The sequence below is a fragment of the Orycteropus afer genome, unplaced genomic scaffold (genome assembly GCF_000298275.1).
Source record: "Orycteropus afer afer isolate SDZICR_OR568_19922 unplaced genomic scaffold, OryAfe1.0 scaffold00096, whole genome shotgun sequence".
Lineage (NCBI taxonomy): Eukaryota > Metazoa > Chordata > Mammalia > Tubulidentata > Orycteropodidae > Orycteropus > Orycteropus afer.
Genome location: NW_006921683.1, coordinates 8,230,190 through 8,253,374, shown reverse-complemented (window position 1 = coordinate 8,253,374; position 23,185 = coordinate 8,230,190). Strand labels below are relative to the sequence as shown.

Here is a 23,185-nt window from a genome sequence, read left to right as displayed (position 1 = left end):
AAAAAAAAAAAAATGAGAGAGAGACAAGGGAGGGCATTATATAATGATCAAGTCAACAAGAAGAAATAACCATAATAAATATGGACCCAATGAAAGGGCCCCAAAATACATAAATCAGACTTTAAAAGAACTGAAAAGGCAAATAGGTGATTCCACCATCATAGTAGGAGACTTTAAACATGACTTTCAAAGATAGAACAACTGGAAGGAAAATAAAAATAGACACAGAACTAAACAATATAATCCACCAACTTGAACTTACAGACATCTACAGAGCACTTCACCCTACAACAGCACAATATACATTCTTTTCCAGTGCACGTGGAACCTTCACCATGATAGACTGTATGTTAGGCCATAAAGCAAGCCGTAATAAATTTAAAAACATTGAAATAATGCAAAGCATCTTCTTAGATCACAATGCTATAAAATTGGAAATCAACAAGGCTAAGAACAACAGAAAAAGAGCAAACACATAGAAACTGAACAGCCACCTCATTAAGAATGACTGGGTAATAGAAGAAATGAAAAATGAAATTAAGAAATTCTTTGAATCAAACAAGAAAGGAAACACAACATTCCAAAATCTTTGGGATATAGCAGTGGTAGTGACCAGAGGCCAATTTATGGAATAAATGCACACATCAAAAAAGAAGAAAGAGCCAAACTCAACATTTTAAACCAACATCTCTGACAATCAGAAGAGGAACAGCAAGAAAAGCCTACAGTCACCAAAAGGAAGGAAATAAAAAAAAAATTGAGCAGAAATCAATGAAGCAGAAAACATAAAGACAATAGAAAATAAAATCAACAAGACTAGAAGTTGGTTTTTTGAAAGAATTAATAAAACTGACAAACCACTTGCAAATTTAACAAAGGAGAGTGAGAGAATACAAATAACATGAATAAGAAATGAAATGGGTGACATCACAACAGAAACAATTTAGATAAAAAGGATAATATCAGGATACTATGAAGAACCATACTCCCACAAACTTGAAAATCTGGAAGAAATGGACAGAGTTCTACAGACACACTATTTACCTAAACTAATACAGACTGAGGTGGATAAGTGAGCAGATCCATAACAAAAGAGGAAATTGAGCAGGTCATAAAAAAATTACCAACAACAACAACAACAAAAAAAAAACTCCTGTCCCAGACTGTTTCACTGGAGAATTCTACAAAACATTCAGAGAATTGACACCAATCCTATTCAAATTACTCCAAAACATAGGAAAGAATGGAATCCACCCAAATTCATTTTATGAAGCATAACCTTGGTATCAAAATCAGGCAAAGGCATCACTAAAAAGGAAAAGTACACACCAATATCTCTCATGGATATAGATGTAAAAATCTTCAAAAAAAAATCCTAGCCAATAGATTCCAACAACATATCCAAAAAACAAAAATTCATTATGACCAAGTGGGGTTCATATCAGGTATGCAAAGATGCTTCAATGTTAGAAAAACAATCAACATCATCCATCACATAAATAAAACAAAGGAAAAGAATGACATAATCATATCAATCAATGCAGAAAAAACATTTGATATAATCCAACACCCATTCCTGATTAAAAAAAAAGAAAACACACACACCTCTCAGCAAAATAGGAATAGAAGAGACATTCCTCAACATAATAAAGGGCATACATGCAAAACCAACAGCCAACATTATTCTTAATGGAGAGAGACTGAAACCATTCCACTTGTGAACAGGAACCAGGCAAGGATTCCCTCTTTCACCATTTCAATTCAACATTGTATTGGAACTCCTAGCCAGGGCAATAAGGCAAGAAAGGGCAATCAAAGGCATCCAAATTGGTAAGAAAGAATTAAAGCCATCCCTGTTTGCTGATGCTATGATCCTGTTGTTGTTGTTGTTATGTGTCATCGAGTTGGACCCAACTCATAGCAACCCATCCTTGGGTTTCTGAGGCAGTATCACTACGGAAGTAGATTGCCCAACCTTCCTTCTGAGGAGTGGCTGGTGGGTTTGAACTGCCAGCCTTCTGGATAACAGTCAAGTGCCTTAGGCACTATGCTACCAGAGCTCCTACACCAGCAAAGAGATTGCTGTAAAAGAAATAAGCAATAATACAATAGCTACCAAGAAAATAAAATACTTGGGAATAAATTTTTACCAGGCACACGAAAGACCTGTACAAAGACAACTACAAAAGACTATTTCAAGAAACCGTAAGGGATCTACATACCATGCTTGTTGTGATAGTTGGAGCTGTGTGTCATCTTGACTGGACCACAATTTTGTGTGATTTAAGCAATTGTGATGTGGGTTATTCCTATGAAGGGACTGGATGTATATGTTTTGAGTTACCCTAGGGGTGTGGCCTGGTTCCAATATATTTATGAACATCCTGGGCAAAGAGACACTCTTCTGTGGATCAGGGTCTTGTTGTGCTACCTACAACTGTCCATGAGCAAACAATCCACCATTTGGACCTGGAGATCTTGGATTCATCATTTGTTGGAGTCAATAGCTGGTAATACTGCCTGCCAACCCTGAGCTTGTCAGCCCCTGCAGCTGTTTGAGTTGGGCAGTCTCCAGCTTGTCATTTGATCCAAGAACTTGGGAATTTCCAGCTTCTATAAGTGTGTAAACCATTTTCCTAAGATGTATTTCTCTTTCTTCAGATATATATAGAAGCTTTACTGCTTTTGCTTCTCTAGAAAACCCAGCCTAACACATTTGGTACCTGGAGTGGGGTCCTTCCTCAAGGGGATGTGGACACCTCTTCATTCAAGGGGTTGAGGGTCTGTAAACAGACTCAAGTCTGTGAATTGATTGAAAGGATGTGACTCTGTGTTCTAGCGATTCAATCTAGGCTGCTATTCACATTACCTAGAGGTCTTCTGTCTATACAGATCAAATATATATTTAGTAGATTTGCCATGTGTTTCATTATTGGGGATACTCTGCCTGAGTAGCCAATGCCATAATTCCACACAAGTCAGAGTATTCAGATTACTGTTTCAACTCTGCTGTGCACCCCACCTTGCCTTTGTCAATTAAATGCTGCCACTTGGCCCCTTCTACCACAGGGTCCAATCAGCCCCACTGTAGTTAAGTGTCTTACTTCAATTAGGGCAGTTCCTAAAGTTCCTAAAAGTGAATTGATTGAAAGTTTGTGACTCTGTGTTCTAGTGATTCAATCTAGGCTGCTATTCACATGACCTAGAAGCCTTCTGTCTATACAGATCAAGTAAATATTTAGTAGGTTTGCCATGTGTTTCATTATTGGGAATACCATGCCTAAGTAGCCAATGCCATAATTCCACACAAGTCAGAGTATTCAGATTACTCTTTCAACTCTGCTGTCCACAGGATCCAGTCAGCCCCACTGTAGTTAAGTGTCTTACTTCAATTAGGGCAGTTCCTACTGTCAAATCTGGATTACATGAAATAGCAATCACAGCAGTTTTCAAGGATGCTAGGACTCCCTTCACAAATTTATTCCTCACTGTACTGGTGAAAGGCATGTCCTCTGGACTCTCCATATCTGGCTCTATGTGTCTAATCTAATAAATCCATTCCCATACAAATTCTCCAGGTTTCTGTCTGTACATGTTACCAAAATCAAGTAGGTCTTTTCGGGTGTAGCATACCAAATCCTCAGTCACACTTTATATTTCACCTTTTGGGGCTCACTTGGACTTAACTTTAGTTATAGGTCCAGCAACAACAACAGGTGGTTACGGAAGTTCCTGAGAACATTCAGCAATGTCTTCCTTGACATCTACCTCAGGCAATGATCCAGCAGGAACAGTTGGGTTAATCCCATCAAACAGAGGTGGAAGTGATAATGGTTTATAGTAATCCCTTCAGATGGGAGAGATTGAATAGAATTTACAGGCTCCACATCCTGATCTTCCTGACTATCTTCCTATATGGAACCATTCCTCAGGGTAATCAGCCAGCAACATAGTGCCAGGTTGATTACCTTGGACCACTTCCATCATGGAAAGGACAGAATTTTGTTCTCACTAGAACAGATCCTTATTCTGGATATGGATTTGCCTTCAATGCACACTATCATGTTATCCCACACAGCATTTTTCAGCTCAAGGGACTCACTTCACAGCAAATGAAGTGTGGCAATGGGCCTGTGCTCATGGAATTCACTGGTATCACCATGTTCCCCATCACCCAGAACCAGCTGGCTTGATAGAATGATGGAATGGCCTACTGAAAACACAATTTGGTGCCAGCTAGGTGGCAATATTTTGAAGGGTTGGGGCAATGTTCTCTAGGAAGCTGTATGTGCTCTAAACCAGCACAAACAGCAGAAGATAAACTAGATGAATGGGACCTTCTAAAGAATTATTTTGATGTACTTCCAAAAACTTCTCCAAAGGAGTCAAAAGAGAACCTACAGATTGGGAAAAAATATTTGGCAAGACTTATCTCACAAGGCACTTATCTCTAGAATTTATAGAAAACCCCAACACTTCAATAACAAAAAGACAAATAATCAAATTAAAAAATGGGTAGAAGACATGAATAGACACTTCCCTAAAGAGGATATTCAGGCAGCCAGCAAACACACGAAGAAATGCTTATGATCATTAGCCATTCCAAACCAAAAAACCAAACTCAACTGCCATCGAGTTGGGTCCAACACATAGTGACCCCCTCCATGGGTTACTGAGGTCATATCACTACGGAAGTACATTGCCCAACCTCCCTTTTGAGGAGTGGCTGGTGGGTTTGAACCACCAGCCTTCTGGTTAGTAGTCAAATGCCTTGGCACTATGCCAGCATTAGCCATTAGAGTGATGCAAATCAAAACAACAATGCCCAGCACTAGTAGCAAAATTCATCAAGACAGAAAATAACAAATTCTGGCCGAGATGTGGAGAGATTGGGACTCTCATACACTGCTGGTAGGACTGTCAAATGATACAACCACTGTGGAAAGCAGTATGATGATTCCTTAAAAAGTTAGAATTAGAAATACCATTTGACCCAGCTATTCCATTACTAGGTATATATCCTAAAGAAGTGAGAACCAGGACAAAACAAAGTGCACACCTATGTTCATCACAGCACTATTTAAAATAGCAAAAAGATGGAAACAACGTAGATGCCCGTCAACAGGAGAATGGATAATCAAACTATGGTACATACACACAATGGAATACTATACAACCCTAAAGAATAACATAAAATCTGCAAAACACCACATAACATGGATGAATTGGAGGTCATTATACTGAGTGAAATAAGTCAATCACAGAATAACAAATATTGTATTAGCCAATTATTGTAAAAAGTCAAAGAAAGTTTTATATATATGGAAGGGAATTTTCTTTGTTGGTTACCAGGGTTGTGAGGGGAAGGGAAGGAACAATGTTAGATAGGCAGAGACAAGTACTGATTTGGATGAAGAGAAGGGCAATGTACCAAATGTATATGATCAACCCAGTGGTGTTGAGGAAGAGGAAGACACAGAGAGGTTCATGGGAAATACGGACAACAAAGATGAACACTTTTGCACATACTGTGTTGTCAGTTAGGCAAACATGGATATTCACGTGGATGGATGGGTGGACAGGCTGGACTATTGTTGTTGTTGTTGTTATATGCTGTTGAGTTGGCCCCGACTCATAATGACCTGTCCTTGGGTTTCCAAGGCAGTATCACTAAGGAAGTAAATTGCCCAACCTTCCTTCTGAGGAGTGGCTGGTGAGTTTGAACTGCCAGCCTCTGGTTAGCAGTCAAGTGCCTTAGGCACTATGCTACAAGAGCTCCTGGCTGGACTGTTTGATATGTCTATACAGGGGGGAGTGTGCCCATGACCATGTATAGGATTGGCAAACAATGTTTCTACAAGAGTATTTGTATGTTATGTAAGAATTCCCAAGTATATATGAGAGCTGATGGACAAGGTTATAGTCACTTCTTGGCCACAGTCAGCTACCCAGAGTGAGTGAGTAGTTGGACCTGAGGGCTCGGGACCATAGTCACAGGGGACATCAAATTCAATTGGCATAACTACACAAAAACATTGTTCCACATCCTACTTCGACAAGTAATGACTGGGATCTTAAAAGTTTGCAAGCCACTACCTAGATTCAACAATGGGTCTCTCCTCATCCAGAGCAAAGAACAATGAAGAAAACCAAAGATGCATGGAAATAATTAGTCCAAGTGACTGGTACACCATGACATCCTCAGCCTATATGACTATGAGTCAAGAACTAGATGGTGCCCAGCTACCACTGTCAGCCACTTGGAGGGGGATCTCTGTAGGAGATCCTGGATAGAGTGGGAGAACAGTGTGGAAAACAACTCAAAATCATTAAAAAAATTTAAAAAAAAGGGGGGGACCAGGTTTGCTGGTCTAATAGAGCGTGGTGGAACCCCTGAGACTATGGCCCCTAGCTGCCCTTCAGGTCTGGACTTGAACCCACTCCTGTAGCTTCCAGCCAAACAAAAGACAGGCATATGAGCTGAACATTTACATTAGGTAGATACACTTCCTTGAGAGATCAATCATGGGAGAATAAAAGGGCTGTGTATGCACAGGGAGACAGCTGGGGGGGGGGGCAGGAGTACGTGGGAGAGAAAGACACAGGGAGGAGGTAACTATGGGAAGGATGTGAGAGGGGAGCTGTTGCATTGTGGGAAATGACAGTCAGTGTTATGAGACAAAGTGTATGTGAGCTGCTATATGGAAAGTGAATTTGCTCTATAAACTTTCACCTAAATCACAATAAAATTAAAAAAAAAAAAAAGTTAACCATTGGGCAATTATTCTACCTAGAGGTGGGGAAGAGAAATCATTGTTTAGGAAGCATCAAGTATGTGTGAATTCTCTATTAAATGAAAACAAACAAACAAAATCCCATAGCCGTTGATTCTATTCTGACTCATAGTACCCCATATTGCATTTCCAAGGCTGTAAATCTTCATGCAAGTAGATTGTCTCATCTTCCTCCCACGTTTGAACCCTGACTTTCTGGTTACCAACCAAATGTCTCACCCAGTATGCCACCAGAGCACCTTTAAATGAACACAGGTAATAGAAAATTTGGCAGTAGATATGGATGATGGTTGCACAATATGTTCAATTTAATCAATGCCACTGAATTGTACGTGTAAAAAATGTTAAATTGGCAAATGTTTGCCATATACATTTTTACCACAATAAAAAAAAACCTCACCAAGTATTAAGATTTATTTAGAATTATAGCTTAGTGAGAAACAATTTTTACATTTCAACTAATTCAGACTTCTTAGATGTTATTGTTCCTCACATACCTATTTGAAAAATAGGTTCCAATGTGTTAACTTGCATGATGCAGTAATTGAAATCATCTCTTTCAATAACCTAGTCACTTTTTAATGGTCATGATTTCAGTTTTCCCCCACTTTCCCTACTGCAATCCACAAATGTTTTGGATAACTTTTGATTGTTTCTGTGATCTTGTGGAGAGAGGGTGAAAGAACCCACAGGGCATCTTCTGAGTCATTGTTGATTTCTGTGTTAAAGAGGCCAGCATGGTCTGTCTCCATGAGTACTGCAAAAGATGTCTGCTCATCATCTGCACTCAGTGCTGTAGCAAATAGCCTAGCAATTTGCTTAAAGGCATGGGAATCCATTCCCATGTGACCTTTGTCCCAATGTCAGACTTCTATCCCTCAGTCTTAGAACCTCTGTGCCCTTTGTTGAGGCACACAACAAATCCTTGGTCCCTAGAAACATTATCTCAGGCTCATCTTTTTTTGTTAACTCTTGCCCTATTATAGGGATTCCTACTGAATGTGATCACTTGTAAGGCTTCCTCCAGAGGCAGGAGATTAGCTACGTGAGTGCATGAGTGTGCACATTCGCAGGCACCCTCTTATCTAGGTGTTGTATCTCTCCCTCCCACCCCACTCAGTTCTCTTCCTGAGAGAAGTGAGGCACTCACTAAACTCTGCATCTTACTTTGATTTCTCTTTTCCTCCAGATCACAAAGGGACATGCTTGTTCTTTACTATATACCATAAAAAAAGATAAAAAAATAAAACCAAACTCGCTGCCATCGAGTCAATTTCGACTCATAGCAACCGCTCCTTGGGTTTCCAAGGCAGTATCTCTATGGAAGTAGACTGCCTGATCTTCCTTCCGAGGAGTGGTTGGTGGGTTTGAACGCCAACCTCCTGGTTAGCAGTCAAATGACTTAGGCACTACACCACCATGTCCTAATTATTCTCACTGCACAATGTATATGACATATGCTGTTATCTGCCTTGTCATGCTTGGCTCTTAATGTATCAATAGGAGCTACAAGAATTTGAGCATCTCCTGTACCTTTTTCTAATGGCTCTGCCTTAAGCATGAAAAGTGGCATGGAAATATAAATCTAATAGGAAATGAAAACACATCATATTCTCAAAACATTAGCTTTGTTACATCTAGATCACTGGTAGTGAACCCTGACTGCAAATTAAATTCACTGAGTTCTTTTAAAAAATACCACAGAAAACTTAAATCAGAATGTCAGATATTTATCAATCAGACAGAGGCTTTAGGTGAATTGCTCAGTTGTTTTTGTTGTTATGTGCTGTTGAGTTATCTCCGACTCATAGTGACCTAATGTACAACAGAATGAAACACTGCTCAGTCCAATGCCAGCCTCCAAATCTCTACTATATGTAAGCCCATCGCTGCAGCCACTATGTCAATCTATCTTCTTGAGGGCCTTCCCCTTTTTCATTGACCCTCCACTTTACCAAGCATGGCACCCTTCTCCAGAGAATGGTCCCTTCTTGCAACATGATCAAAGTAGGTGAGGCAAAGTCTGGCCATTTTCACTTCCAAGGTGCACTCTGGCTGCACTTCTTCCAGGACAGATTTGTGTGTTCTTCTGCCAGTCCATGGTACTTTGAGCCTTCTTCACCATCACCACAACTCGAAAATATCAACTCTTCTTTGGTCTTCTTTATTCCTTGTCCAGCTCTCACATGCATATGAGGCAATTGAAAATACCATGGCTTGGTTAAGCACATCTTAGTCTTCAAGGAGACATCTTTGCTCTTCAGCACTTGAAAAAGGTCTTTTTTTTTTTTTTTTTAAATGTGCTTTAGGTGCAAATTTACAGAGCAGAATTTGTTTTACATTCAACATTTCATGGACATTTGGTTTCACTTCCCAATTACCATACCCAACCCTAATCCACTCTCTTCCTCTCCCTTCCCAATAACCAAGCCCCTCCCTGTGCCCTTCTTAGTTATGCACTCCTGTGTGTCCTGCTTTTCTTTCATGTGAATGTTGCTCCTCTGGTGCTCCATAACCAATTGCTCCAAGGGATGTATCTCCGTAGAGTATGTGAGTGCATCGCCCAGGGTTGAGTGATCTGCGTGTATGTCTTGATTACTATTGGGCTAAGAGCCAGCCCTTGGGAGTGAGTTTCATCCCAGGCCTGAAGTGTATCCCAGGGCCATAGTCTTAGGGGTCCCACCAGACTCCATCCAACTAGTAATTCTGGTCATTATTGTGTTTTTGTTCCATGTTTTTCCTCCCACTCTATACAGGATCTCCAGTTTTGATCCTTTCCCTAGTGGTTGGCATTGGTAGCTGGGCACCATCTAGTTCTTCTGGTCTTGAGGTCCATCATATCCTAGGGCTGATTATTTCCAAATAACCTTGTTTTTTTTTGTACTCTTATTTGCTTTCAACAACAGGAGGCCAATAGCTGCATCTTAGATAATCTCTCAAAAGCTTTTAAGACCTCAGTTGCTACTCACCAGTGTAGGTTCTTTTGCAACAGATTTGCCCAATGCAATATGTCTTTTGATGTCTTGACTGCTGCTTCCATTGGCATTGATTATAGAACCAAGCAATATGAAGTCTGACAACTTCAATCTTTTCTCCATTTATTGTGATGCTTCTTATTGTTCCAGTTGCGAGGATTTTTGTTTTCTTTATATTGTGGTGTAATCCATACTGCAGACTGTAGTCTTAATCTTCATTAGTAAGTACTCCAAGTCATCCTCACTTTCACCAAGGAAAGTTGTGTTGTCTGCATATCTCAAGTTGTTAATGAGCTTTCCTCCAATCCTAATGCCACATTCTTCTTCATATAGTCCAGCTTCTCAGCTTTCTTGCTCAGCATACAGATTGAATAAATATGGTGAAAGGATACAACCCTGGCCAACACTTCCTGTTTTTAAAACATGCAGTATCCCCTTGTTCTGTTCAAATGGCAGTCTCCTGGTCTGTGTACAGGTTCCTCATGAGTACAATCAAGTGTTCTGGAATTCCTGTTCTTCTCGATGTTATCCACAATTGGTTATGATCCACACAATTGAATGCTTTTGCATAGTCAATAAACACAAGTAAACATCTTTCTGCTGTTCTTTACTTTGAGCCAAAATCCATATTACATCATGGATTGCTCAGTGTCACTGAATAAATAAGGTTCAGCCAGGAGGTACTTTCCCTAGCTCCTACATAGCCAAACAGACCACAGTACTAAACCATCCACTCTCATTCTTAACAAAATATGCAAGCCAAGTTTATAATTTATTTAATGTTTATATGTATGTGTAGTATACAGGCATACCTCATTTTATTATGCTTCACTATTGCACTTCACAGATACTGAGGGTTTTGTTTGTTTGTTTATTTGTTTTTTACAAATTGAAGGTTTGTGGCAACGCTGCATCAAGCAAGCCTGTCCGTGCAATTTTTCCAACAGCATGTGCTCAATTTGTGTCTCTCTGTTACATTTTGGTGATTTTCACAGTATTTCAAACTTTTTCATAATGCTGTTGCACACTTAGTAGATTACTGTAGTGTAAATGTACCTTTATATGCACTGGGAAACCAAAAAATTGGTGTGACTCACTTTATTGCAATATTAGCTTTATTGCAGTGGTCTGGGACTGAACTGACAATATCACTGAGGAATGCCTGATATATTTTTCATATAAATTTTGCAGGAAAAAAAATCAAGAAAAAAACATTTCCTTCATTTACATCCTTCTCCCTTATGATATTATGGTGTAATTTTGTCACAATGGCTGTCCTTATCAGGAGAGGGTTTTTAAGGAAAATGCTCTATGTCCTCTTTATACAAGACTTAATCCCTGTTGCTTGCCAGTGGCTGTGGAGACCAGTTAATTCTCTGATTATTCTCTAATCACACAAATTGGTGCTTTTTTGTCCTCCCTACCCCAAAACATATCCAACTCTGCAAAAGCCACTTTCCTCAGTCATAGTGCCTCTGGAGTCACATTTAAGGATTGCTGATGGTTTGAGATTCTTGCAGTCTTTGGAAGAAATAGAGAAATTGAACAATGTACATGATGCTTTTTGCTAAGACTAAAGATGCCTAAATTCTGTACCAGAAACTTAAAAGTCAAGGAAACACAACCCATCTCATTAATCACTAGCTTCCTGCTACTTCTACAGGATAAGTTATAACTGACATTCTTTTTACACCTAAGATCCTATATATTTGTTTTAGTCTCTTCTCCATTTCCTGATTCATATTCTCTCACTTCCTCTTCTTCCTTTCTCTCCCTCGTCTCTTCCTATCCCTCATTCTTTCTTTTCTTTCTCTCTCTCTCCTTCCTTTCCTCTCTCCTTTCTTTTCCCCATCTCCTCTTCAAAATATGAAAGAAGCTTTATTCCTGTTTGTTTCTGTACAACTGAAAGCTAGTCATTTCCTCAATCAATTTGACAAATTGAGAATCACTTTCCTTCAGCCACACTAATTTAAAATGATTCACCTGCCTAAAGGAGAAGGTAAAGTCAGTTGGGAATTTATAGGAATAAATATGGTGTATTGAATATCAATTTCTTCATCTTCCTCATTTTACACAAACTGCATTGCCCATTCTGTCTATGAAAAACTAATATCCCCAGTATGTGGATTTCACAATCACTGTAAGAAATTCATGCTGGGGTTTGAACTGACTCAACGGAAGGCCATTCTAGTTCTCCAACTTGGGAAAAGAAAACAACCATATAATATCAGTGTCATGTTGGAGCATATTGGGCACCCTCTGAGGGAGGCTGAGTGAAGCGACCAGTTGGGGTATCACTTCACTTAGTCTTGGGAGACCTTTATTGTAAATCTGTTGATTTATCAGGTATAAATATAAACACCCACTTACGTATGTGAAGCCCAAGTATTTATTTTTCCTATTTCTCTGGGAATCGTTAATAATGTAGGTTATAATGTGAGGACTACAAGGACCCAATCTATTTATTGCTGATAAAAATGCCTATGGCAGTTCAGGAAAGCAAACACAAAACTTTACACCAGTGTTCATTGAAGCACATTTCATAATAGCCAAAAGGTGGAAACAACTCATGTGTCCATCAGCAGATGAATGGGTGAAAAAAATGTGGTACATATATATGATGGAATATTACTCAGCCATAAAGAGAAATAAAGTTTTGATGAATGCCACAACATGGATGAACCTTGAGAACATTATGCTGAGTGAAATAAGTTAGTCATACAAATGCAAATACTGTATGGCCTCCCTTATATTTATATTATAAGCTAATATATAGAAACCAAAGTTTATTAGGGTTAGAGGGAAAGATAGTCTTCTTAGGGGACATTGAGGTTATGTTAATGGTAGAGGAATGATTTGGAAACCAATAGCAAGAATATTTGCACAACTTGAAGAATGTAATAATTGCCACTGAATTGTGCATGTAGAAATTGTTAAGATGGTATAGGTTATGTACACCTTCACCACAATAATTTTTTTAAAAAAAATTGACTATGATAGTTTAGAAAGAACTGTCAGTAACTTTTGTTGTCATGACATTTGCTCAGATTCTAGAGAGCAAGTCATTCACCTCCAAAGAAATGCACTGCACAGAAACCTCACACTCAAAGATTCTTATGTCTCTCTGCTTTTACATTTCCAGCCTGGATGTGTAAATACTACTGAAGTGGACATTAAGAAGTCATCCAGAATGAGAAACCCACACAAAACCCGGAAGGTAAAATGATATTTGTTGTGCAGATCTTGGTAATGAGTGACACCCTTTACAGGACATTAAGTCATTAAAATTTTTTTTTCTCCTATTTCATGGAATGTCTATTAGTATCATTCCTGCTTTTCCTTAATGCTCAGTATAGAACACTTGGGACTTTATGCCATGGTCTCCTATCTCTCTCTCCTCAGAAAAAAATTTTTCACTTGCTATTCAGTTGATTTTGACTCATGACAATCCCATATTGATCAGTGTAAAACTGTGTCCCACAGGATTTTCAAGTCTGTGTGTGACCTTTCAGAAGCAGATCACCAGGACTTTCTTCTGAGGCTCCTCTGGATGGACTCAGACTGCCAACCTGTTGGTAGTAGCCCAGTGCTTAGGCATTTGCACTTCCCAGGAACTCCTAATTCTCTAACATTTCTGGCCCCAAGACCCATAGGTGGTGCTGTCTTACTCTGATAAGAGAATATTGTTGTTGTTGTTATGTGCCGTCGAGTCGAACCCAACTCATAGCGACCCCTCCTTGGGTTTCCAAAGCAGTATCACTACAGAAGTAGGACTGCCCAACCTTCCTTCAGAGGAGTGGCTGGTGGGTTTGAACTGCCAGCCGTCTGGTTAGCAGACAAGTGCCTTAGCCACTATGCTACCAGAGCTCCCGATAAGAGAATAGGAAGGGAAAGATCTTTCCCCCTCTGCCCTCCAGGAAGAGCCATCAGCAGAGAAGAGTGTTGCTCACACAGCCCATGAGATGAGGAAAAGAAGGTAGAAATTATCTGAGAAAAAGTGATAAGGATGAGAGAAGGGGCATTTTAGAGAAAAGCCTGAAGAAAAAGGGACATTTAAAATATGTTTATTTATCGAGTATGAGAATGTCTTTTTAACACAGAATTTTTGCAAACCATATAATAAAACCAAAAATCCAAACACAGTACTGTTGAGTCAATTCCTACTCAGTGCCCCTATGGGACAAAGTAGAATGCCATAAAGTTTCCAAGGCTATAATCTTTACAGAAGCAGATTGCCACCTCTTTCTCCTGTGGGGTGGCTATTGGGTTCAAGCTACCAATCTTTTGGTTAGACAACAAACACTTTAACCACTGCACCACCAGGTGTCCTCTGATTGTATGATGCCATCGTTAGGTGCTATTGAGTCAATTCTGACTCATAGACACCCTATGTACAACAGAGGGAGCTCTGGTAGCATAGTGCCTAAGGCACTTGACTGCTAACCAGAAGGCTGGCAGTTCAAACCCACCAGCCACTCTTCAGAAGGAAGGTTGGGCAATCTACTTGCATAGTGATACTGCCTCGGCAACCCAAGGAGGGGTCGCTATGAGTCGGGTTTGACTTGAGAGCATATAACAACAACAACAACATGTACAACAGAACAAAGCATTGCTGGGTCCTGCACCATGTTTTTTTCAGTGGCCAATTTCTCCAGAAGTGGACCAACAAGTTGTTCTTACTATTCTGTCTTAGTCTGAAAGCTCTACTTAAACCTGTCTGTCCACCATGGGTGATCCTGCTGATATTTGAAATACTGGTGGCATAGCTTCAAGCATCACAGCAAGCCACCACAATATGACGAACTGACCATATAATTGAAGCTGTATGTTTAGTGTCTGTTAAATGAAAAAATGTTGAAGGGAATGGGCTTAGGAAGTGATCCTGAAATTAGTGATGTTTTAAAATAACCTTTTGCAAATGCTTTCAAGTAAGAGGTATCGACCTGATTTTTATAGTAATATGGATAGAGTCATTTCTATTCATTCCATTAAAAAATGCATGATGAACATAAGAATTTATAGTTTGCAGACATCACTCTGAGCCCACAGGTTGAAAATACTGAATTGAAGCATTCCACACAGTTCAGGGACTCAGGTGGCATAGTGCCTAAGGCATCTGACTGCAAACCAGAAGGCTGCTGGTTCAAACCCACCAGCCATTCCCCAGAAGGAAGGTTGGGCAATCTCCTTCTGTGGTGTTATTGCCTCCGAAACCCAAGGAGGGGTCGCTGTGAGTCAGACCTGACTCAACGGCAGCGGGTATACAGTTCAGGACATAATTTTATTTATTTATTTATTTTTAATGTGTTGTTATTAGTTGCCATTGTGCCAAGTTTAACTCATGGAATCCCAAGTATAAAGAGTAGAACTGCTCCATAGGGTTTTCAGATCTCAAGGCCTATCTTCTGAGGCATCGCTTCCAAACTCACTGCCATTGAGTCAGATCCAACTCACAGTAACCCTTCCTTGGGTTTCCAAGGTGGTATCAGTATGGAAGTAGATTGCCCAGTCTTCCTTCCAGAGGCATCTTTGAGTGGGTTCAATGTCAACCTTTTGCCTTAACCATCTGTACCACCAAGAGGCTCCTTTTCTTTATGTAACCATAGCATTTTCCAGGATCTATGTCCCTGCAGTTGACACTAAACATTTTTTTTTTCTTGTAGTTTTATTTCATATTATCTTTTCTTTATCCCTAGAACTATAGCGTCACCTTCAAAGGCCCCATGTGCTCCAAGAATGTTTTCTTTCTTTTAAGGAGTTTCTCTTGATGTTAGGATAAAAAAAGCCACTGGGAGAGAACTACAAAACCCATTAAGATGCAGCATTCAAAAGCTTTTGCCCTTCGGACCTCTCTGAGACAAAGCAAAACAAGACAAAAAGAAAGCCTGTCCCCACATGCTTTCTCTCCTGGGCTGGCCCACTTCGCTCCTTTCATCCTCTGCTCACAAGCACATACAGAGTGCACTGGGGACTGGCTTTGTGCAACAAGATTAAAAAATGTTATTAGCTCCCTAAAAAGTACATCAAGCAGCCTCCAACTATTTTCTGAATTTTGAAGTTACTTACTGTGTGTCCTGTTTTACCCAAAGCAAATGAATTTACAAGATAGAACATACAATAAAGTAATCAGTTATACTTCTTAGCACTATATTCAGTATTGAGAGCCTATCACTGCTTCATATGGGATCGTTCTTTTTGAAAGTTTGAAAAGCACTAGTTAGCAATGCTGTTCTTCATATACCATCAGCCCTTATCTAATTATGAAAAAAAAAAAAATGAATCACTGTGAAGAGATGGAATCATTGAGCTCTAGGTCTATTTGTCCAAGCTGTGGTGTAATTTCATATGAATCCATAAATAGTGGAATTACAGTGCATCTCTGCAGAGCTACAGCACTGAAATTTAACAGAGACAAAGTTCTGAAAAATGCTACATGCATGCCCTCATTTTCAACAATTGGAGTGTATGGATTTTCTCACTATTGATAAATATAGCTTCTCATAATCAGTAGTGCTGAATTTGTTAGACTCTTTACTGATAATAGTGTTATTTTACATAGAAGATTATAGGACCCTAAGTCCTATTTTAGCTCATATTTCGTTAGGAACTGGAATGATTTATTCAGTAGATTTAACAAGTCTCTATTATATGCTAAAGGAGCTCTGGTGGCATAGTTGATAAGGCATTTGGCTGCTAACCAGAAGGTCAGTAGTTCAAATGCACCAGCCACTCAGTGGGAGGAAGATGGGGCAATCTACTTCTATAAAGATTTGTTGTTGTTGTTGTTGTTGTTGTTAAGTGCCGTCGAGTCGTTTCTGACTCATAGCGACCCCATGCACAGCAGAACGAAACACTGCCCGACCCCGCGCCAGCCCCACAATCCCTGCTATACTTGAGCCCATCATCGCAGCCACCGTATCAATCCATCTCCTTGAAGGCCTCCCCCTCTTTCATCGACCCTCCACCCTACCAAGCATGACATCCTTCTCCAGGGAATGGTCCCTTCTTACAACATGACCAAAATAGGTGAGACAAAGTCTGGACATTCTTGCTTCCAAGGAGCATTCTGGCTGCACTTCCTCTAGGACAGATCTGTTAGTTCTTTTAGCAGTCCATGGTACTTTCAGCATTCTCCACCAGCACCACAACTCAAAACCATCAACTCTTCGGTCTTCCTTATTCATTGTCCAGCTCTCACATGCATACAAGGCGATTGGAAATATCATGGCTTGTGTCAGGTGCACCTTAGTCCTCAATGAGATATCCTTGCTCCTCAGCACTTGAAACAGTTCCTTCGCAGTTGACTTTCCCAATGCTACACGTCGTCTAATGTCCTGACTGCTGCTTCCGTTGGCATCGATTGTAGAACCAAGCAACGTGAATTCCTTGACAACCTCAATCTTCTCTCCATTTATTGTGAAGTTGCTGATTGGTCCAGTTGTGAGGATTTTTGTTTTCTTTATGTTGAGATGTAATCCATACTGCAGACTGTATCCTTCAACCTTCATCAGTAGGTGCCTTAAGTCATCCTCACTTTCAGCAAGCAAAGTTGTATCGTCTGCATATCTCAGGTTGTTAATGATTCTTCCTCCAATCCTGATACCACATTTTTCTTCATATAGTCCAGCTTCTCGGATTATTTGCTCAGCATATAGATTGAATAAGTGTGGAGAAAGAATGCAACCCTGACGCACTCCCTTCTTGATTTTAAACCATGTAGTGTCCCCTTGTTCTGTTCGAACGACAGCCTCCTGGTCAAGGTACAGATTCCTCATGCGTACAATCAAGTGCTTGGGAATTCCCATTCTTCTCAATGTTGTCCATAATTTGTCATGATCCACACAATCAAATGCCTTTGTATAGTCAATAAAACACAAGTAAACATCTTTCTGGTATTCCCTTCCTTGAGCCAAGATCCATCTGACAACAGCTATGATATCCCTTGTTCCACGTCCTCTTCTGAATCCAGCTTGAACCTCTGGAAGTTCTTTGTCAATATACTGCTGCAAACGTTTCTGAATTATCTATAAAGATATACAGCCTCCAAAATCCAATGAGGCTCTCTATGGGTGGAAATCAATTGGATGGCGATGAGTTTGTTTGTTTTGATTATATGCTAAGGAGCCCATGAATGGTTGAATGATGCAAATAGTTAACATGCTCAGCTGATAACTTAAAGGTTGAAGGTTTGAGCCTTCCCAGAGGTGCCTTATAAGAAAGATCTGGTGATGGAGTTTTGAAAACTGTGGAGCACAGTTCTACTCTGACATACATGGGATTGCCATAAGTTAGAGCCAACTCAATGGCAACTGGTCTGTTTTTTTGGTTACTATATGATAGGCTGTTATTTATAAGGTTTTCAGTAGATACTTTTTGTCAGAATTGGATGATCCTGTCCATCTTCCTAGTCCATCTTAGTCTGGAAGCTTTACTAAAACCTGTCCACAATGGATGACTCTGCTGGTATTTGAAATACCTGTGGCATAGCTTCCAGCATTGCATCAATACACAAATCCCCATAGTATGACAAACTGACAGATGTTCTGTACATAGACCAAGAGGCAGCAATTCATATAGAAAAAGATGGATACTGCATGGTTTAAAATCAGGAAAGGTGTGTGGCAGGGTTTTGTCCTTACACCATACTTATTCAATCTATATGCTAGGCAAATAATCCAGGAAATGGACTACATGAAGAAAAACATGGCATCTGGATTGGAGAAGGACTCATTAACAACCTGTGATATGTAGATGACACAACCTTGCTTGCTTAAAGTGAAGATGACATGAAGCATTTATTGATGAAGATTAAAGACTACAGTCTGCAATATGGACTACTTCTCAATATAAAGCAAACAAAAATCCTCACAACTGGACCAATAAGCAGTATCACAATAAATGGAGAAAAGAATGAAGTTGTCAAAGATTTAATTTTACTTGGATCAGCAATCAACACACATTGAAGCAGCAGTCAAGAAATCAGACAACATATGGCACTGGGGAAATCTGCTGCAAAAGACCTTTTTAAAGTGTTGAAGAGCAAAGTTTTCTCTTTGAAGACTGTTGTTGTTGTTGTTATGTGCCATCAAGTTGGGCCTGACTCATAGCGACCCCTCCTTGGGTTTCTGAGGCAGTATCACTACGGAAGTAGATTGCCCAACCTTCCTTTGGAGGAGTGCCTGGTGGGTTTGAACTGCGCTACCAGAGCTCCCCTTTGCAGACTAAGGTGGGCCTAACCCAAGTCATGGCATTCTCAGTCACCTCATTTGCATGTGAAAACTAGACAATGGAAAAGGAAGACTAAAGAAGAATTGATCCTTTGAATTATGATATTGGTGAAGAATATTGAAAATACCATGGACTGATAGAGGAATGAACAAATTTGTCCTGGAAGAAGTATAGCTAGAATGCTCCTTGGAAGTGAGAATGGACAGACTTCACCTCACCTACTTTGGTCATATTGTCAGAAGGGACGATTAGGTAATGTTTTATTCTGTTGAGCTGACTCAACAGCACCTAACAACAACAATTACATAATTTTCTTAAATGTTACAGAGGGAATTTAGATGGCTTATGCTTCTAAATTGTCATACCACTCTTTCAATGAATAATTTGAAAACAAGCAGCAAAATCTGATCTGCCACCTTTTGATGATTCCAAAGCTTTATCCCTAGGAAAGGCAACCATGTATGATCACATGCCCTAGCCAGAAAGGCAGAGGCCACCTACTGCCTCTGAAAACTGTCTTTGCTGTCCACTGCTAATTGGGCTGTGTCCTTTGCTCTTCTCTGAGCAGTGTGATAGACGCTTTGTCTTTTATTGCTGCTGGTAAGGAAGTTGAACTGCTGTACCATACTTAATCTTTGAGAACAGATACTGCCCAGAGCAAAGAGAGGCACTGTTCATTTCTGTGGGAGTCAGCTGCAATAATATTTCTTGTAATTATAGGTCATATCAAGAACAAAATACTTTTAACCAGTTGATACTTTCCTCAAGTAAATCCTTAAAATAATAAAATAGTATATGTACCCAAAGAATGTTGTTGTTGTTGTTATGTGCTATCGAGTCAGACCTGACTCATAATGACCCCTCCTTGGATTTCCAAGGCAATATCATTACGGAAGTAGATTGCCCAACCTTCCTTCCGAGGAGTGGCTGGTGGATTTGAACTGCCAGCCTTCTGGGTTATTTTACATTTTGAAGGTGCACCCTGGTAGCATAGTGCTTAAGGCATTTGACTGCTAACCAGAAGGCTAGCAGTTCAAATCCACCAGCCCATCCTCAGAAGGAAGATTGGGCAACCTACTTCTGTAGTGCTGCTGCCTAGGAAACCCAAGGCAGGGTCGCTATGAGTAGGATCAGACTCCACAGCAGTGAGTTACATTTTGAGGGGGGATGTTATGTTTCTTCTATTTGTTGTATTTCAATCATGCTTATCAAATATGTGCAGAGAAGATTTAGATGTATAGCTGACTGAAACATTTTTAAATATTTGAGGTTCAAATCACAGACTCAAATCTCTTTTAAATTTGAATATACTTTACTAAAATACAAATGGTAAAAATTAGTTCCTTCAAATCCATATGAAGGATGATTCTTGATGATCATGTAGCATGTCTGGAGAGAAATTAGCCCAATCTGGCCATGTTTCAATTTCAATTTCATATTTATGTATGTGTGGCTGAACCTATGCTTTGGATTGCCTCCTGTAACTTCAACACCCCTATTTCAAAACAATAAGCTGTTCTGACCCTCATCTGGACATGATGGTACTAAATATTATAGTTAGCAGTGAATGTGCACATTCTGAAAGAATCATTAGCTAACTCATGATTAGGTGTCTAATTTTCTTGCTGTTAATAATTCAGTGATTATTGTTGTTTATAGGAAGATGGGGCAATCTACTTCCGTAGTGATACTGCCTCGGAAACCCAAGGAGGGGTTGCTATGAGTCAGATCCAACTCGACGGCACATACCAACCAACCAACCATACATAAAATATTTGCATTTCCTTATGTCCATGTGCAGAACGTGCAAGTCTAAAATGCACATCTAATGTGTTATTTAACATGGTAAATTACTCATATCGTCAAGTAATATGAACGTGTTTAAGTAATTGGTATATTAAAGCTGAAAGTAAAAGGAAACTCTGCTCAAATTAGATTGAATGTAGAGAGGAGTGTTCTGGCTTGTGGCATGAAACCATAAGGTGAGCAGTGATAGATCTGACTCTAGATATGAGTGTACCCAGGAACTTGAGCTTAAATCCCATCAGATTTTTTTTTTCCTTTCTCTCTCTCCTCTCTCTTTCTTTCTTTCTCTTCCTCTGCTTCCCTCTCTGACTTGTTTCCTCCAGACAATTATTTTACTAACAGTCTTTCTAATTATAGTTAATCTAAGGGGGAAAAAAAAAAGAGAAGAACTTACTGTTAAAACTGTCAGATACATTGATTTGTAAGCATTTTTTCATAAACTATACATTTCATAAACTCTTTTATTAAAAAACTTTAAGTAATTAAGCTAAGGTAGTTAAGAATAGAAATCTCAATTCTTAGGGTATTTTTATTTTTATTATAAAAATAAATGTGAGGTAAAATTGTAGAAGATTTGTGGGAAGAAAACCCTTAATATTACTAAAGACAAGAAGATATGCATTCAAGAAGATCAGTGAACACCATACAAAATAGAATGCAAAAGAATGTCACCAAGACATATAATAATAAATCTTTCCAAATGTAACTGAAGACAAAGAAAGAATCCTGATTGAGAAAAACAAAAGTTATCTACAAAGGAGAGCTAAAAAGATAAGCATGGTTTCTCTGCAGAAACCAGGCAGGCAAGAAGGCAATGGGATGACATATGTGAAGCCCTGAAAGAAAAAAAAAAAAATTGCTAATGAAAAATTGTATGTCCAGCAAAATTGTCCTTTAAATGTGGTAGCAAAGTAGGACATTTCCAAATGAATTGAAACTAAGGGAATCTGTAAAATCCAGACCAACATTACAAAAAATACTAAAGAGAGTTCTTCAGACAGAGAACCAACAACAGACAACCACCTGTGATTAACACACATAACAACATAACCCAGAAACCAACACAGGTATAAAAGTATCCAAAATTAAATAAACCTACAAAACTGAAAATAAAGAACCAGAGGCATCAGTTTGTTAACAAGAATAACTACAAAGCAAAAAGACTAAATTGTGAGTTACAGAATTTTCAAATGCAGAGGAAGGCAAGACAGTATCAAGAAAGCATGGACTGTTTTAAACTTGGGAAGATAATAATAAATTATACAGTAACCTCAAAGAAAATTAACACACCTTCTCATCAAAAATAAAAAAAGAAGAAAAATAAAATAAGGAGAAAATCATAAAGATCTTGTAAACACAAATCAACAGCAACAAAGGAAATGATAAGAAAATCCGTAGACAAAAATGAAGTCAGAACAGAAAAATATGTGGAAAGAACAAATCAGCAGCACCACACACACACACACACACACACATACACACACAAATGAGAGCAATGAATTCATACTTATCAATAATTACACAGAACATAAATGGATTAAATGTACTAGTCAAGAGACAGAGAATAGCAGAATGGATAAGTAAATGTGACCCATCAATATGTTGTCCACAAGAGACACTTGACAGACAAAAATAAATAAATAAATAAGCTAAAAACCAAAGGATGGGAAACATATACGAAGCAAATGGAAACCAAAAAAGAGCAGGAGTAGCAATATTAATTTCTGATGAAATAAACTTTAAGGTAAAAACTAGTGAAATATACAAAGAAAGACATTATATAATGATTAAAGGGTTAATCAAACAAGAGGACTTAACCATAATAAATATCTACACATTCAGTGAAAGAGCCCCAAAATACATAAATCAGTCTTCAACAGAACTGATTAGATAATAGACAACTCCAAAAACAATACTGCACCCCCCCAAAAAAAACCCTAATTCACCATTCTCAATGAGGAATAGAACTAGAAAGAAACTCAATAAAGACACAGAAGATCTAATAACACAATCAAACGACCTGACCTCACAGACATATGCAAAACACTACCCAACAACAGCACAATATATGTTATTTTCCAGCACACGGGACATTCTCCAGAATAGAACATATGTTAGATCACAAAGCAAGCTTCAATAAATTTAAAAACATCAAAATACTACAAATAATCTCAGACCATGAAACAATAAAGTGGAAATAAACAACAGGAGGAGCAGGGATAAAAGAGAAATAGATGGAAACAAAATAACACCTACTTTAAAACCCACGGTCATCGGGTCCATCCCAACTCATAGCAACCCCTCCTTGGGTTTCTGAAGCAGTATCTCTATGAAAGTAGATTGCCCAATCTTCCTTCCAAGGAGTGGCTGGTGGGTTTCAAC

The 23,185-nt window shown here is 39.1% G+C and overlaps 1 protein-coding gene across 1 annotated transcript in view; it reads left to right on the top strand.

Moving 5' to 3' along the window:
- Positions 1-23,185, top strand: part of RGS7 (regulator of G protein signaling 7) — a 566,544-nt gene that overhangs the window by 515,982 nt on the left and 27,377 nt on the right. The window contains exon 8 of the mRNA XM_042781200.1: positions 12,912-12,986. Within this exon, the coding sequence (XP_042637134.1) occupies positions 12,912-12,986 (75 nt within the window). The remainder of the gene's footprint in view (positions 1-12,911; positions 12,987-23,185) is intronic.